Here is a 17717-nt window from a genome sequence, read left to right on the forward strand (position 1 = left end):
GAGTACGCATGCACATTCAACTGCCTAATGGTGTCTGCATCACCCAGGAGATCGCAGCCGCACAGATAAGAAAAGAAGAGTCGTTCTGTTGCCTGGAAAGGTCACTTCCTGGTTCTCATGGAGAAGCCATTTTCAATGGAGCCCAGCAACAGAAGTGCACAGCTCTATTGAGGAAGCACCAAATGGTACCGCCCTTCATCCACAAATCTCAGGGCAGTTCACATCATTTGTAAACTGGAGATTCTGATCACCAGGAAGTGATATAATTTAAAGGACTGCTTATCTATTTGTTCGGCTATAATAGTGACCTAAAGTACAAAATGCGGCTGCTTTGCTAACCTTAGACATTGCAATAGTCCTTTGAATCATAAGGAAATAGTGTGATGCCCTCATTATTTTTCTTGTTGGCTCAGAATAAGGCCTATACAGGCTTGGATTTATAGAAGCTAGTGTGAATCAGAATTTTTTTAGTAGAAAAGACTAGAATGCATACCCAAGTTGAACAACCAGGAGACTGTCTTCCAGCACCACATTCTCACATGAGTCATGTGACCCATGCAAGATCGTGCCCCCCCAAAAGTGTTTTTCCAGTGCAAGATTGCAGCACCCAAAATGGCTGCCATGCTGTCACATAAAAAAGGGGATATCCCAGTTTTCTTGGGACAGTTGAAGGATATGTAGAATGTCCATGGCGGGTAAAGTAGGAGGAATGATGCACTTATTCAGTAGATCAAAGATTGAAACTAGCCAGCTGTTTATCTTTTGTCCACCATGAATTCCACAGAAATGGATGGACTTCCCTGTTTCAACTTTCCTTTGCATATCTGCTTATATTTTCAGTTTGCTTCTTTCTGAAAGATATTCATCGTCCATTTCCCTCAGTTTATGTTTACAGCATGGAAGCAAGGACCCATTTGTTTTCTGATGCCCATTTTTATATCATAGTTATTTCAGGTATGTCATGTTCTTTAAAAGAGTAACGTGAATTGGCTCAAGCACTCTGAACTGTCGGGGGAGGCATGCATTGTTATAAAACTTTAAACTCACCTGTTTACGTTCTTCTGAGTTGAGTAGGAGATAACGTGGATCAAATACTATTTTGTGTAACTCTTTTTCCCATGTGGAAAATGCAGAGACCTGAAGGAAGATATGAATGGAAGATATATAAACAATTTTCTGAAGGTTTTGGAACTAACCTAGCTGTAAATTCAATTTCTGAGTGAAAAAACAGAACACTGCAAGAATGCCACAAGCTACAGCGTTTGCCATGACCTAACTTACTCAAGAAACAGAATAAATCTTAATCAAGGGAACTGGGATTAAGAGGAGAACTGGCTGTGAGAACAGAATGGAAAATGTATGATGCAGAAATGAAGAACAGCAAAAAAAAAAAACCCAACATGTTTGAAGGAATGATCAATACCATAGGAAACAGATCAGAAATCAATATGACACAACTATAACTGTTTCATGGTGTCCCTCACCCACTCTTTTAACCAGGAATTTTAATTCAGAAATTATCTTATTCCTCAAATTCATTTCATTCAGCTTTCAAGTTTTCTTCTTTTTGTAATGGTCCTCTAAATACTTGTTACCGATAGGTTTTGTAAGTTGCTTGGGGTCAGTTTTCCAGAAGTGACTAATAAAAGCAGATGCAAATCATGATGATAATAATAATAGATCCATTTGAATCAGCTTTCAGATCAGGCTTAGGCTGAGTAGAAACTGGGATGGGCTAGCTTACTATTTTTATTTAACAGGATTTATATACTGATTAATCATCCAAAACTTATTGGTTCACATAAACCTGTATAAAATTACTATAGAAAGTAATTGTTCCTCATTAGGTAATTCATGCAAGTAATCCATCCTGCTTTGCTTGTTCTTTAGCAGTTGGGATCCATAAAAAGAAAACACAAACCAAATCTACAGTAGGGCAAAACCTTAATGAAACCAAAGTGTCATAAAACAGTGAATAAGCTTTAGAGTTCTTCAGAACTCTTCATTGGGCTAGATGCTTCACTGGATCTTGCTTGCATAGTTATGAGACACATGTAGCTCTTTCATGGCTGGTCCTTCTGGTCTCTGTAATAATGGTCCCCTTTTGTCTGTCTCCATATCTGTACCTATCTGCCAACATCGGAATACAATGCGAGCCAGTACAACATACAACAGGTACTGGGGCAGTCTTAGGGAAGCCAAATAGACTATGTTGATATTGAATCTTGCTCTAATTAGCCTTCTCATCAGGGGAGAAACTTATGTCAAACATGTTGGGAATCTCCTATAGGAGATCATTGCTCTTTAGGCTGAAGGCTTGTGTGAAAAATTTACTCAAAGGGCAAGATCCATGATTGTGCCAGCAAATACAACAATACTCCCTTTCCTCCCCTCCCCTTGTGTCCCCAATTTATCTCCAGGGGGTTCCCCAGCCCTGTAGAGAAAGGGAATGTTGTTTAGATAAGCATAAGTCTGTTGCATAGGCAAGACACCATGATTTAACACCCAAAGTGTTAAACCTAACAAAACTTTATCATTTCCACTGAAATACAAAAGTTGGTAGAAATAAGAACAATTTTCAGATATTTATGTCCCGTAATGGATTGGATTATTCTGTTCTAACCTGTCCTATTCAATGCGCTTCTTCATAATGAATAGAACATACTCTTAGAATCATTAAAAAATTGTCCAGTAGCACCTTAGAGACCAACTAAGTTCTGGGTATAAGCTTTCATGTTCATGCACACTTCTTCAGATACACTGAAACAGAAGTCACCAGACCCTTATATATAGTGGGAGGGTGGGGTTTTTCTCAGGAGGGTAGTAGGAGATGGGTGATTGACTCAGTGGGTATGGTAAATCTGTTGACGACTGTAATTAGTCCTACTTAGTTGGTCTCTAAGGTACTAGTGGACAATTTTTATTTATTTATTTCGACTGCGTCAGACCAACACGGCTACCTACCTGAATCTTAGAATCATATCATTAGAAACATGTCAAACATGGGGTGTGGAATTAGTTAGATCAAGTCTAAATCAGAGACTGTTTTGTGTGTAATGGAATGTAATTAAACATGTTTCCATTGGGTACCTGAACTGTTATTCAAAGACAGAGAACATGCCTAAAATCAGGCAATAAGAAAGATTATAAGCTCTCTGGGCACAGATTACATTTATATCGTGTCCTTTACATCACCTAGCCTTTTGTACAACAAATGGAAGCAATGTAACATCATTCAACAGTGATAAATGTTGATAGGAAAGCAATATTAAAAAGCATTCATAGAAGCAGTAGGAATCATGAGATGGTTGCAACACACTGTTACAAATCTCGAGTTTATATCGTGTTCTCATAATCTGCTGGAATCAAGCCAGTCCAAGCTTATTTCTTACCCCTCTTTCCAGAAGCATATCTCTGAAATGGGTAATACGTTCTTCCAATGGAAGTATAATCTGATCTTCAGAGGCTTTCACATTTTTCTCTTCGACCTTGTCTAGCCCAGCGTTCTCAGGATCTTCCAGTCTTAAATAATGCAAGTAATATGCAGGATGGAATAAATTTTTAACGCTCAATTATCTTTAAAAACTCAGCAGGAACTAGAAAAATAAAAGCAGCAACTTGTTGCACAGAGTGTTTTTGTATTAACTTATTTTTGTCTAAGTTTAAAGATATGCAGCTAGCGTGTTCTTAACCTCATTCTTTAGAGGCATTAGAAATAGACTTTCCCAACCTGGTGCCCTCCAAATATTTTGAGCCATCAACCATGCTGGAAGGGGCTGAGTGAAGTTATAGTTCAAAACATCTTGAGGGCACAAGGCTGAGAGAGGCTCCATAAAGGATGCCTTTATTGGAGCTGAGAGTTCAGATTGGCACACTGTTAAGACTGTTTTACTGGGGGATAGTCCTTACTTGGATGTTCAGCTTTATCTGGAGAAAAACTCCTACCTTGCTCCATTTAGGATAGAGTGTGTTCTCAACTTCTAGACTGGGGGAAAGCTCTGAAGTGATGTGGCACCGGATTTTGATTTGTGGGAAAGCCACTTCCGCCCCACGGAGGAGGTGAGGTTGAGGGCTTCACGGCCCCAACACGGGCGCGGCAGCTGGAGCCCAGCACCTGCGCAATTGTGGGGATTCCCAGCCATGTCATCCCCTGGTCAGTCAATCGGCTGGCTCAGGGGGCATGGCCTGCCCTACTTAAGGCAGGACGAGGCCGGGGATCTCCCTCTTTGCCGCCAGTCAGCTGTTCCTGCTTTCCCCACCCTACTGTCCTATAAGGTTTTTGTTCCTTGACCTTGCTATGGACCTTGGTTGGTCGCCGGTGAGGGGCCTGGTAGGAATTTTTCCACTTGGAAAATTGGCACCAGCCACTTGGTTTTCACCTACCTCGTAGCAAATCATCACAACTTTCTTGGTATTGGCAGTTAGGCATAGGTATTGTTCTGTAGATGGAAGAGGGGAGGTAGCGCCATCACCTGTCCCACATATTGAAGAGTAGTCTGATAAAGGATTCTGGGGGGCGTGGCCCTGTCCGAAGCCTGGGGAGGTGAGGACCTAAGGCACGCCCCCTAGCGGTCACCCCGAGGGAGTTCCTAGTTGATGTGCATCAGCAGGACTCCCCCTACTGGTGGTTAACCCTTCCCGGACTTCAAGCAGACGGGCTGAAGTCGGATATAGTCTGTTAGGACCAATGCCTAAGCAAATACCGCTCATCACCAGTAACCAATAAATTTGTGGCCTTATTTAGCCCATTAACCTTAATGATTGTGTCATGTGTCATTATTTCCACTGGGGTGGGTGGGAACTCACCATGCAAAGATGTCTTATTCTGAGCCCCTTTTGAATGATGCATCTTCTCAAGATATTTACAATTTATACATTTCCTACTTAGATGTGTTAGGGCTTTATAGTCAGTGAAGTGATAAATATCTCTTTTTACAAACAGTTTCCTCTATTACCCACTGTGCTTACTTTAAGCTTAGTCAGGAAAGGAAACAGGAAACAGTGTTTTAACTCACTTATTAATTGCTTGCCTATATATTCCCACCAAGTCATTACAAGCAAGAACCTCTAACTTTCCCTTCTAAAATACTTTCTACCTGTCACTTCCTACACAGCAGTAAATTAACAAAAGGACTAACAGGACCTGGCTTGTTCAGTGCTAATCAGAGACAACGGGCAACCCATTGTATTTCATGCCATCTGCAATGTGCAAGATTTGTTTGCAGGGTGACTAAAATGGTTGTTAGTTTTATTATATGTGTGCTATGTAAATTATAACGGCTAGTTCCTTGGGCAGATTGGAACTCTGCCATCTCAGCACTGAAGAAGCCCCTACAGAAGTTCCTCCAGTGAAATAAATGGAGATGCTCACATGCTCAAGAGATACATTATTCACCTGACGCAGGTGGCGCTGTGGTCTAAACCACCGAGCCTCTTGGGCTTGCTGATCATAAGGTCAGCAGTTCAAATCCACACGATGGGGTGAGCTCCCGTTGCTTTGTCCCAGCTCCTGCCAACCTAGCAGTTTGAAAGCACGCCAGTGCAAGTAGATAAATAGGTACTGCTGTGGTGGGAAGGTAAACCATGTTTCCGTGTGCTCTGGTTTCCATCACAGTGTTCCGTGTGCCAGAAGTGGTTTAGTCATGCCGGCCACATAACCTGGAAAACCTGTCTATGGACAAACGCCGGCTCCCTCACCCTAAAAGTGGAGATGAGCGCTGCACCTCATAGTCGAATTCGACTGGACTTAACTGTCCAGGGGTCCTTTACCTTACCTTTACCTATTCTGCATCTTAGTCTCTAGCATGGGGAACAAAACTATAAGGGACATGGGTTAACATTATTCTGGCATTTTTGCTACACAATCAGTGGTTTAAATATATTGTAGTTCCAGTAATATCTGTTGTAGAAACTTTCAGAAAAGAGATTATTCTCTCTGACAAAACCAAGCTGAAGTCAACTAACTACATTTGCACCTGATTAGAAACTTTTAGCCATTGGACATAAGCATGATTTTATTCTCGAAAGGTTCTAAATGGTTCAGCCGAAATGGGAAATGTTAAAATCTTTCAGCTAATAAATTCCATTACCCAGTAAAGCAATATGAGTCCTAACATTATTTTCCTTGCCATCAATAATTGCATTATACAAATTCACTCTTAAATTATACTAAAATGGGTATTGCATGATGTTAGTAGCTCCAAAGGCATCAAATTGTCACTCTTCATATAATAGTGACTTCAATATTATATTAGCCATTCTCATTCTCCCGAAATTATCCTATTCTGTAATATGATCTATAAAGCTTCCAGTCCAATTTCTGGTAACCAAAAATAATTTTTATTTCCAGAGAAATGGGTGGAAACCCAGAAAGCTACTTCATTAACGAAGATGCTCTCTGGCTGCCTCTTTTTTAGTACAGTTAATTAAAAATGACGCAAATAATGATGAGCATTACTGTTCCCAACCCTAATCCTGTGGAAAACCATCAAATTATATTTTAATTTGATCCTGGCTTGTTTTTAGGAGGTAATTTAATTATTGTTTGATTTTATACCAAGGTTATATATTTGATGTTAGCCGCCCTGAGCCCAGTTTTGGTCGGGGAGGGTGGGATACAAATAAAGGTTTATTATTAAGAGACTAGGGCCCTGTGAGATTTGACATCTTTCCGCAGGGCCTGCAAGACAGAGCTGTTCCACCAGACCTTTGGTCAGGGTTCAGCCTGACTCATTTCTCTTCGTATAAGAACAAGCACGAAGGAGGTTCCCAGCCTGCTCATAGGTCCTTAAAATATCAGTGGAAACAGTTCGTCTTGGAGTGTATTAACCACTTCCAGTTTTAACGTGAAGATTGCCACTTGTCCAGTTTTAATTTTAATTGGCTGAATGAATTGTGGGATGTATCTTAATTCATTGGTCGCTTGTATTATGTATATTGTCTTATTTATATGATGTTAGCCGCTCTGAGTCCGGCTTTGGCCAGGGAGGGCGGGATATGAATAAATATTACTATTTCTGGGTTAGCGGAGTCTGTAACCTGAAGCGTATGTAACCCAAGGTACTACTGTATACCAAAATGTAGTATGATTCATACAGCTATTATTTTTCTCAAAAATATATTACCCCCAAATAACAAGTTCTATTCCTGATTTGGCCAGGATACTGTTTCAACAAATTGCTTTTATATTGTAAACTGTCTTGGATGAAGGGTGGCATAAAAATTTAATAAGCAAACAAATAAAATACAAAAGCCCATTAAAATTTTTACTCGTCAGATATTCTGTGGGCACAGTTTACAAACTAAGCTGCAGAGGAAAGTTTAGGATGGCTTTCAGTTAAGTTCTTTGCAGAGTAAGCCCACTGAAATTAATGAACATGACCAAGTTAGCTCTGATAATTTCAACAGCTCTACTCTGAGTAAAACTGTTGAATTCTTCCCTTAATCCATGCAGATAAACACCTCTGCTATGGTTGGGTTTAATTTAATTAAAATCATTTAAATTTAAAATAAGGACTTGAAATTCTTCATATAGTCAAAGTCCATTTTGGCATCTTCAGCAAAGGTTACTTCATGGATCTCATGTCAGAAAAAAATATTACTTACTTATTTCTCTTTGTTTTAGTACTGTGATCATCATTTAAATCTTCTGCATAAGAGCCATCACTTTTATCTGCTAAAAGTAAAAAAAAAAAAAGGAGTTAGACAAATTATAAACTTTACATTAGATTAATCAGCTAATAATTGTTTAGCTTTAGCTTTTCCTAAAGTCTATTCAGTTTCTAAAGATGTGCCCATTTATCTGGCAGTTTGGAGTTACCTTAGAACACTAGAGTTCCTGATAGATTTAGAATGATTTTAGAACAACAACATATGGCAATTTCTTGTTTTGATCTTCACACATTTTATTTAATACTACTTTTTTAAAATGAAAGGTTGTCATTTCACATTTGGATAATAAATAAAAAGAAAAATATGTTCATTTTATTGCTGACAAGTTGAAAAATTTGATAGAAGCTCCTTTCTGCCAGAAGTATCAGTGGTATTCTTACTCAAATGTAGGGGAACTATAAAGCTTCTCTGTCATTAAACTTGACACACTGTATTGCAATCAAAAACATACAGACATTACTGTCTCTCAAATTTAGAGCATAGAACAAAGAAATGATCGATTCCTGTTTTGGCATAGATATTGTCTAACAAATTACAGTGGGATGTGGCTGTTTTTCAGAAGAAGTGTGATGTTTATGATCCCATTATCTATTTCTGCAATTCTGAAGCACTTTATCTTTTCTGCATATAGAGCACCACACTCTGAATAAAAATGAACTGGAGACAAACTCCAGCTCAGTTCAGTGTGGCTTGCAATTTCTAGTGTGTCTTCTAAAGTCAACATGATTTCTGATAAGCAGCACAACACTTTTATTTAGAGGAAGGGTGAAATACTCCTCTTTGCCCTCCATTTTGAATATTTAAATATGAGGCTGGTCTATGATGAGAGAGGAAGTCATGGAGTTATTACAATTAAGTGTGTAAGAGAACTTTAAAAGTGTTCTCCCCAATCCAACTAGGGACTGTATCTATAGGCGCAAGGGCCCTCAAAGGTCATCTACCCTTTGTGGACACATGGAATACATTGTGATGCTGTCCCTAAAAGGTGGACACTCCAGCTGCTTCTTAAAAACCTCTAACAAATAATAGCCTACCATCTTTAGAGGCAGACAGTTCTACCACCCAACAGATAGTACCACCAGGAAGTTCTTCTTCATTGTTTCAACATAAAGTCCAATTTCTTGCAACTCTGAACCCAAATGTTTTCAGCTCTCTGGAGCAGCAGAAAAGGTTGTTGGTCAGGTTGTTGAGTGAAACACCCAGGCATCGCATATTCCAACTGTGCTGGTTCAATATCAGGCCATGTTCAAGGTCTTGTTACTCTAAAGCCTGGAGCAACTTGGGACCAGGTTAGCTGAAATACTGTCTGTCCCTGAATAGAGTTTAGAACACTTATGGTGAATTTTTATTCGTGGCACCACACCCTATACAATACCACAGGGTGGTGACTCAAAAATGGGTGTTTTCCAACATTGCCCCTGCATTATAGAATGGCCTTCCCCCTGTCAAACATGAAGCATCAGCCAACAGTTACTTCTCTCATCTTGAGGAGACATCTTTTTACCTAAGTTTTTCCTGAGCTATAATATTGGACCCTGTTTTACTGAATTCCCATTTTTACCTGGTTTTATGATACTAGTTTTTAGGTTGCATCTCTGTCTTTATGGTAATGCTTCCCTCTTTTCATGCTGCATTTCTGTACACTGCTTAGAGATTTCTAAATACAAAATATTTCAGAAATGCTTTTAAATAAATGATGAATTTGCACCATCATCTACATGGCAGCCATTCAAGTATTTGAAGATTGCTATCATATCACCTCTTAGTAATCTCTTTTATAGGCAAGAAAACAGGCTTCCATATGACTATTCCTGCTTAGACTGCAATAATTCCCTGACCTGATCTAGCAGTCAAGTCCACACATACACACAAGCCTCCTTTAAACATTGAAATACTGGCAATCAGCTGTTTGGGTGGAATATTCAGCTGGCTGGCAGGACTCCAAGTTTGTTTGTTTTTTACCCTCAGCCCCAGCTGCTACACATGTGATCTATTAAATCAGAGTCAGGAAATGTGACTTTAAGGTCTATGCTCACACTTTATTTCAGTCATTTTGCCCTTAATGCTGTATTCTGTGCTATGCTAAACTCACTCTTACAGGTTCAACTCCTTCTGTCAGAAAATAGGTAGTGAATTGTTCTATTTTAGTTCAGAGTCTTGGTCACATCGTATATCAATTTTTCGAAGCAGGCTGCTAAAGAAATGAATCAAGGAACACACATGCCCACATAAAACCAAACTGAACAAAATTACATTTCTTACTACCCCAGGACAATTTGCTATAATACTGCAATGGCTGAAGACCAAGGGTGCTTCCAGATGGAACTGTAACATCACAAATGGGTCATTCGGGTATTGCAAACAGGACACTGGCAAAATGATTTTTGGAGAGAGAGTTTTGTTTATTGAATTTTCCCTGGAAAGGGGAAAACCTGATTGAATGAGAAAAGAAATACAGGCTGGCATTTTCATGTGGGTGCGGCAAAAATCTGACATGCAAGAGTAGCACCAACTCCATCATAAATACCCACCTGGGAGCAGCCTGAACAGGGGAGGGGAGGTTGGGCTGGCTGCAGTTATATCCACTCTGCTTGACAACATAGTAATTTGTGAGGAATCAGATATGAATGCTGTATAACAAGCACACATAAATGCACAGTAAAGATGGGTACTATTAGTACCCAGTAGGGACTGGTGAGACAGCATATGGGTGGGTCACTTGGAGGGGGGAAGTGTGGGCAACTTGGCACTGTGAAAGGCAGCATCAATCTGATGCTCCTGCTTATGGCACACCACACCTCTGAGCACCCTGTGACTCTCCTCCCACCTGTCCTTCTCGGCAACTGCCAACGACCCACAATATTGTGAAGCCAGGAGAACAACAGGGTCCTCACCTGCACAGCTTCACTGGCTGGTGCTCACAATACCAATAATAAGATAACATGCAACCTGTTCTGTTGAGGGAGGTCCTTGCATGCAAGAGACTGAATGTGGCCCAGGTGTGGAACCATGGACACTCCTTAAGAGTGCACACTTCACTGATGTTATCTGGAGACATCTGCCTGGGATTATTTTAGCAGCAATTTCCCAGTAGCTGAAAAACTAGGTAAAATTAATCCCTGCAGCCTTCTAACAGAGATCATTCTAGTTCTGATGATACTCCTCTCCCTCTCTGAACTGGACCAGCATGTTTAAGGGAGCAGCTGCATACCCTTCCCACAGCCACCCAGCATGTCCCATACTGTATAGGTAGTCCGGTTGAATGCATGACCAAAAAGCCAGCATTCTGTTCCACAGTGGCTAGCCAGGTGTCTATGGGAAGCCCATATGTTAGACATGAGTGCAATAGCCTTCTCCCACTTGCAGTCCTTAGCAACTGGCATTGAGAGGCTTAGAGCATCTGATACCAGAGGTTATGTGCAGCCATCATAACAAGTAACCATTGATAGCCTTATCTTCTACAAATTTGTCTAAGCATTCTGCTGATGGACTTTTAAGCTTCTTGAAACAAAAATAGACCTAACCTGTAATAAAATATGTAATACTATACTTGCTGCTTATCAAAAGAGTATATATGTAACCATTAGGAATCAGTAGTGCAAACAAAGTATTATCTTTCTCTTAAAGAAGACACAAGTTCTTTAAGTGATTTTAAGCCATAGAAGAACCTGCTAGGAAGACATATCTGAGTTAAGCTGTCACAAGTTAGCAGGCATCGGAGATGGAACATCTCTAAAACCTTTTATCAACCCATAGGCCTCTCTGAGCTGACTAGAAAAATCGACGCAGGGATAGACTTTAAAGTTATTTGTCTCTGTGTGAGAATAGATAGCTTGGATAAAGAGCACATGGAAAGCAAGCAGTTTCAAAAAAGGCACCAAAACTATCCACTTTCTGGAAGTAAACAGAGCTGGGAAACACAATGACTAACAGCAATACAAGAAATATACACAAGGGTCAGCTCTATACTTTATTCAAAACCAAACGCAAGGTCTATTCCCGAAAAGGATAGGGCAAGACTGTATTGTTAAATTGGCCACAAATGTGTTTATTAATGCTGAAGCTGACTTGGTGCCAGATCAAACTATTAGATTCTACTGAGTTCTCATAAAAGTGAAACTGATAAAGAAGAATGACAAAGGGAAATGAAAAGCATCTGAAACTTTAGGTTAGGATACAAGTCCACTTTAACCCCAGACCCTGTTTTAACAGTTGAGTTCTAGGGACGCTGGATGAGAATTTGTACAAGAGGAAAACCATTTCATTAATTCCTAAGTTTCTAGCTCTCTCCAGAGCACAATCCACTGGGGAGTTCTCCTGTGTGAGCCCCAGTGAGTGAATGGGAGCTCCATCTGAAATATACGTTTAAACCAGTATTCTACAACTGTAAACAGTCATGGCTTCCCACAAAGAATCTTGGCACCTATAGTTTGCTAAGGCTGCTGAGAGATGTTAGGAGACTCCTGTTCCCTGCACAGAGCTACAATTACATGAATGATTGAACAACCGAGCCCTCTTCCCAGGGAATTCTGGGAATTGTAGCTCTGTGAATGGAATAGGGGTCTCCTAACAACTCTTGGCACCCTTAAAAAGCTATAGTTCCCAGAATGCTTAGAGGGAGAGGTACCATCTTCTCCAGTTGATTGAGGGGGCCCAATGCGCCATCCTGATGTCATGCACGTGACATCATACAACATCCTGATGTCATGTTTGCATCATCTTGGGGAAGCCAGGGGGTCTTGCTGAACACCCTCTGAACATTGAGGGAGCCAGGTCTCTTCAAAAACAATATGGGGGTGAAACTGTGTCAGCCCCTAGGAACTGGCACATATGCTTTGATGGAGACTATGGCTGTTACAGTGATATCATAGTGCTTTCAATGTATAGTGCAGATGCGGTCAAGTGTTCAGCACATTTGGCATCAATTGCACTTCAACATCCAAGTAAAAATGCTTCAGATTTGGTGTTAAGGTAAAAGGTCAATTTGACCATGAGGATAATTGCCTCAGCACACTGATTCCTCCCTACCCCGTATTCTATCAATGGCATTATTATACCATTTCTACTTGTTTCTGCTGTTAAATTCCCAGGAACAAATCACTCAGCCCAAGCCCAATCAGCTTTTTAATCTGTTAGCAAAGGCTCTTTCTCAACAGCTGCCACCTGTCTATCTTTAATTCTGTCAGGGATATATAGGCAGCCTTGGACAGAGAGTTCCAAAAAAAGTGGAGCCTTTTCAGAAAAGCATGTAAGCAAGCAATCTCAAGAAGCCTCTTTCCTAAAACGTGGGTGAAATACTGATGCCTGATTAGACACAGCATTTCTTTAAAAAGGTGGCTTCTTATAATAGAGACAGAGTCAACAATTTACAAGGAAAACCCTGCAACAAAAGACAAGATTGCTTAGCCAGATAACTTACTTTCTTACACTTATACCTTTCCCCCCATCATGGAATTCACAGAACATGCACATGTTCTGCTTAACATAAGCAAAGTGGTAACCTCATATGCTTTCTAACCGTGTCCAGTTTGGAAAACATCTAGTGCAAAAACTACACAGAATTCAAAAGAGCTTTTGTTTAAGCCCATTTCACAAAGTTCCCCATGGCTGTGGCTGCATGGTCAGTAGGCTTCCCAATTCTGGAGAAACCACTCCTGTTGTCCCTATTCAACCAATAGATAAAAAGTATTAAAGGCACCTCCTAGGCCTGCCTCTTAAAGGGTGAGGGACAATCAAAATCCATCATGATTGGGAAAGGGTGTCCGCCTAACCCTAGAGACATGAACCAAGCAAAATCTGAGATGGACCAGCAAAGGCAAGACTTTGAAAAGTCAGTTATAGAAGGTTATGCTAGTATGAGGTCACCACTCCTTAGCCAATGAAGGTGAACCATCAGGTAGACCAGGAAGTTGAGTGTTTCCACTGGATGCCACTTAAGAGTAATCTTATTATCAGGAATTAAGACTCATAAAAGTCGATCTTTTTGTTTTGGCGGCCAAAAAGATCAGAAAGAAGACCCTGGACAATATAGCGGTGAACTGTAAGACCATCATTTGTGGTGTGACACCCCTTTTGCTTGTATTTGTTGATTCAGATTTGTCATGGCCAATGGCTAGTACAATAAAGTTATTTGGATTGGATTGGATTATTGGGAATTGGGGAATTCTTGAGGGGAATTAGAGGATCTAGCAGGGCCTAGGGATCTCTAGCTCTGAATCTCCTGAATCAGAAGGTTGAACAAGATGGCTTACATGGCCCCATCCAACACTACAATACTATGAATGAGTAGCACATAAGCAAGCAGGAAGACAAGTCTAAAGTGGACTTTCCCCCCAGCTTCCCCAGTATTGTCTGTTTTGACTGGCAGCAGTTCTTCAGGATCTCAGGCAGAGGTCTTGCGTTTCATTTCTGATCCTTAACCCTTCTTTTTAGAAGGAACAGAATGTGAGATGCATTGCATTGAAAAGCATAATGCACACCCATGAAATGAGCTTATGACACCTTCATGAATATCAGTGAGCATAAATTGTTACACAAATGTGCAATCTTTTTAATTATTTTCATTCATGCATTCATTTCAAGCACATTTTATTTCATGCAGGAAGAGATGCTATTAACCTATAATGTTCTGATAACTATGGTTAGTCTCACTTTTGTCCACCGCGGCAGTCTAATTAAAGTTGTAATAACACCACAATTCAGTTCAATGGGACACTTAAAATGTAGTTTATTTGGGCCGTTTATCTTGTGCACTGACCATTTTTCTGACCTTATCTTTGTTATGAATATACTAATAAGAACTTTAGCTGCAGTTGCCATGGGAAAATGGCCTGGTTATATCTCCCTGCTTTATTTCAAGAAAAACATAGGACAGAGCCATTTCTTTCCCCCCACCAACTATGCTTATTTATTTATATATTGCTATACATACACCTTCAGTTCTGGACCCACTTGGTTCTGCTCTGAACCATCAATTCCCAGTTGATCTTCATCTCTTGCTTCCATCCATGACCAGCACCAAGCCCCAAGATCTTAACTCCAAGCCCTATTGTCAGCTCTCACTGGAGCAGGTCCTGGGCTCTTGTCAGTGCCCTCCCTGCTAGAATGTGGTCCCCTTGGCAATTCCATGCCAAGGCTTTATGTCTAATATGCTTTGCACCCAACCTGTTGCCAGAATGTTTGGTTTTCTGACACGGTAAGCCTAGCTACAGTGCACACAAACAGCTCCATAAAGGTTATCTTGAATGTGGTTTTTTTTTTGGGGGGGGGGGAGTTTGCATTCTCTGAGGGTGGTGCAGTGGGGATATTTTTTATGACGATGTTGAAGAAAATGGAGAAGCCCATGTTTGACAGAACTCTGTTACTATATTGAATTTCATTATGAGCATAACTAGTAATAAGCAACAATTTGAGTTCACCACTTATGTCATATCAGACACAACAAATTAAGAACTTTGTTCTTGAAACAACTGTTGAAACATAAATGATCAGAGATTTTGCACGAGCATTGCTGTTACATTAAATATTCTATATATCTACAATAAAGTTACTTATGGTTATTTCATACCTTGACTTCGATAAAATATTCATACTAGAAACAGTATCAATCCCAGTTATTGCTGTTTTAAATGCCCTTCAGAAAGGACATATTTTCATGATTTCAATTAATGTTCAAAAGGGGATTGAAATATATTGTTCTAATGTCACTGTGGGTATACCTCACTTAAGCCAGCATAGCTGCACAGAAATGACCCCATTTGTCATAGCATCTCTGTGTGGGATTAATATGAGTGATTTCATATCAATCATCATAAGAAATAATAAAAACAGGAAACAGATATATAAGAACGTAATATAAAATGACTTTTCTTCTTCTGATCTATAGATAGTGTCTTTGGGGAAAGCTTTAGCTCATTAGTAGTCTTTGGCTAATTAAATCTATGGCCTTTTAAACTGTGGGGTAGCATTGTAGTTGTTTGTTACTACATTGTGCATTTCTGTGCTTATATTGTAAACTGCCCTGAGCTCCACGGATGAAGGACGGTACAGGCAGCAACCATTTCGCATGGGAGTTCTGTTCCTGGCTCCCTCTTGCATCGGCAGAACACGTATAAGCATGCCTTGCCCCATTCTACCTCGCCCCACCTCTGTTCCGCCCCAGTTCTGCCTCCTTCCGGGTCCAAAAGGACCCACGCATCAAAGATTGCATGACAATTGGACACACCTAATATGGTTGCCGCCTGTATAGAAATTTAATACATAATCATGGTAGTATAGCAGAATACATGCCTTGCAACCAGAAGATCCCCAGGGGACTTTGGGCAAGATCCCTGTCTGAAACCCCAAAGTGCTGCTACCAGTCAGTTCAGATGGATCACTATGAGGAAACTTCCTACGCACCCATAGGATTTTCTGCCTGCCTGGGACTTGCAGCTCACACACGGGCTGTGATTGACTTGGTGACTGACAAGTTGTGCAGGCTGCTTGGTCATCCTGGAATAAGCTCTAAAAGAAAGTTGCATCTTGGTTGCATAAGTGCAACAAGGAAAATATGTATGCTCGAAGGTGTTTCCTTCCTAGCAAAAGATGAGCGAGCGCTGCTGATTTGCCCACCAGTACTAGACTTTTAAAATATTGCATCAATACACACACAGACACATACATATATAGAACACATACAATTTAAAATATATCTGAGCTCAGCAGCAATAATTCTTTCTTAGTGCCAAGGATGTCTTTAAGAAGTCTCCGGTGTCTGAAGATTGACTAACAATACCATGTTTTGGACGGAAGTACCTACATTTCTGCCAAATCTTCCATCATTCCAGCGAGATGAATCTTTGAGATTTGTTTCCTACAGCTGGGTTAAATAATCATTTATTACAGGACAGCTCCCCTGGGCAGCATAGTCAATAAAACATTTGGATAAAACAAGCTACGCTGGGGCATTTCTGATAAGAACAAATGAAATATAACTGCATGGAAGACAAAAGAAGGCAGATTTGAGCTAACATCCCAAGTCTAATTGCATTTTGGCAGAAGTGAAACCCACCAGCCCTGCTTCCATTTAAACATGTTTAGGGGCAGGTTTTAAAAATAGGTTGACATAAAGAATTCTTGGCTCCCTGATCACAACAGGTGGGTGCCCATCTTAACATAATTTATCTATTGAATCATTTCTATGTTGCCTTTTGGTCCACAAAGGATTTTACAGAAATAAATATTTTAATAAAATAAACATTGATTTTTAAAATCCAGAATTACCGTATATATAATATAGAGGAGTGATATCGGGTACAATGAAAATACATTAAAAGCGTAGAGGAATTAAACTGTCTTAACTACCTAGCTAGAAATCATGAATGCCATTCTAACCTCTCTTGACACAAAGTTTCACAAGTGGGGCACTGCCACCAAAGAGGCTCTATCTCAAGTTTCCTTCAACCACCCTTCTCTTGGTGGTAGTAAGGTCTCCATAGATTATCATAACTGATAAGAAGGTCCACATAGGAGGAGGCAATTCTTCATTTAACCTGGTCCCAAGCCATTTGGGGTACTCCAGTAATAACCAGCAATTTGAATATTAGACCTTTTAGTGTAAATCGGAACTGATGAAGAGATCATTCAAAGATCAGATGCTGAACTAACACAAGATCAACATTCAAGTTACGATCATTTGACGTTCAACTTTGCATATTTCATGGCCATCATCTCAGATCTAAATAGACATCTTTTAAATTTAAATAGATGAAAATAATCACAGCATTAGTTACTTGCTGAAGTTTCCAGTTTGCGTTTATGAGGTGGGTCTTCAATGATTCTGTTAATATCACCACGATTCTTTAGATCCACAGGCTTCTCCCATACTGACAACTGCATTGTAGGGTTGAAGAAGAAGACTCGGTCATCTCCAGTCCAGACTATACACCTATTTCAATCAACAAACTAGGCTTAGAGAATCTCAAATACAGTGTGGGAAGAAAGATATTTCTTGCAGTGCTAATTCCAGTCCTATGCTGGTGTTCCCAGCCATGGTTCTAAAGAAA

The 17717-nt window shown here is 40.1% G+C and overlaps 1 protein-coding gene across 2 annotated transcripts in view; it reads right to left on the minus strand.

Moving 5' to 3' along the window:
- TCERG1L (transcription elongation regulator 1 like) overlaps positions 1-17717 on the minus strand; it is a 165493-nt gene that overhangs the window by 9323 nt on the left and 138453 nt on the right. Inside the window, exons 8-11 of one of the 2 annotated variants that reach the window (XM_083616958.1) lie at positions 17445-17599; positions 7606-7672; positions 3393-3522; positions 1048-1137 (exon numbers count right to left, since the gene is read on the minus strand). In XM_083616958.1, the coding sequence (XP_083473084.1) occupies positions 1048-1137; positions 3393-3522; positions 7606-7672; positions 17445-17599 (442 nt within the window). Of the gene's footprint in view, positions 1-1047; positions 1138-3392; positions 3523-7605; positions 7676-17444; positions 17600-17717 lie in introns of both variants that reach the window. The other variant, XM_083616957.1, reaches the window with a different exon arrangement.

Source organism: Podarcis filfolensis, assembly GCF_964270895.1.
Source record: "Podarcis filfolensis genome assembly, chromosome: 5".
NCBI lineage: Eukaryota > Metazoa > Chordata > Lepidosauria > Squamata > Lacertidae > Podarcis > Podarcis filfolensis.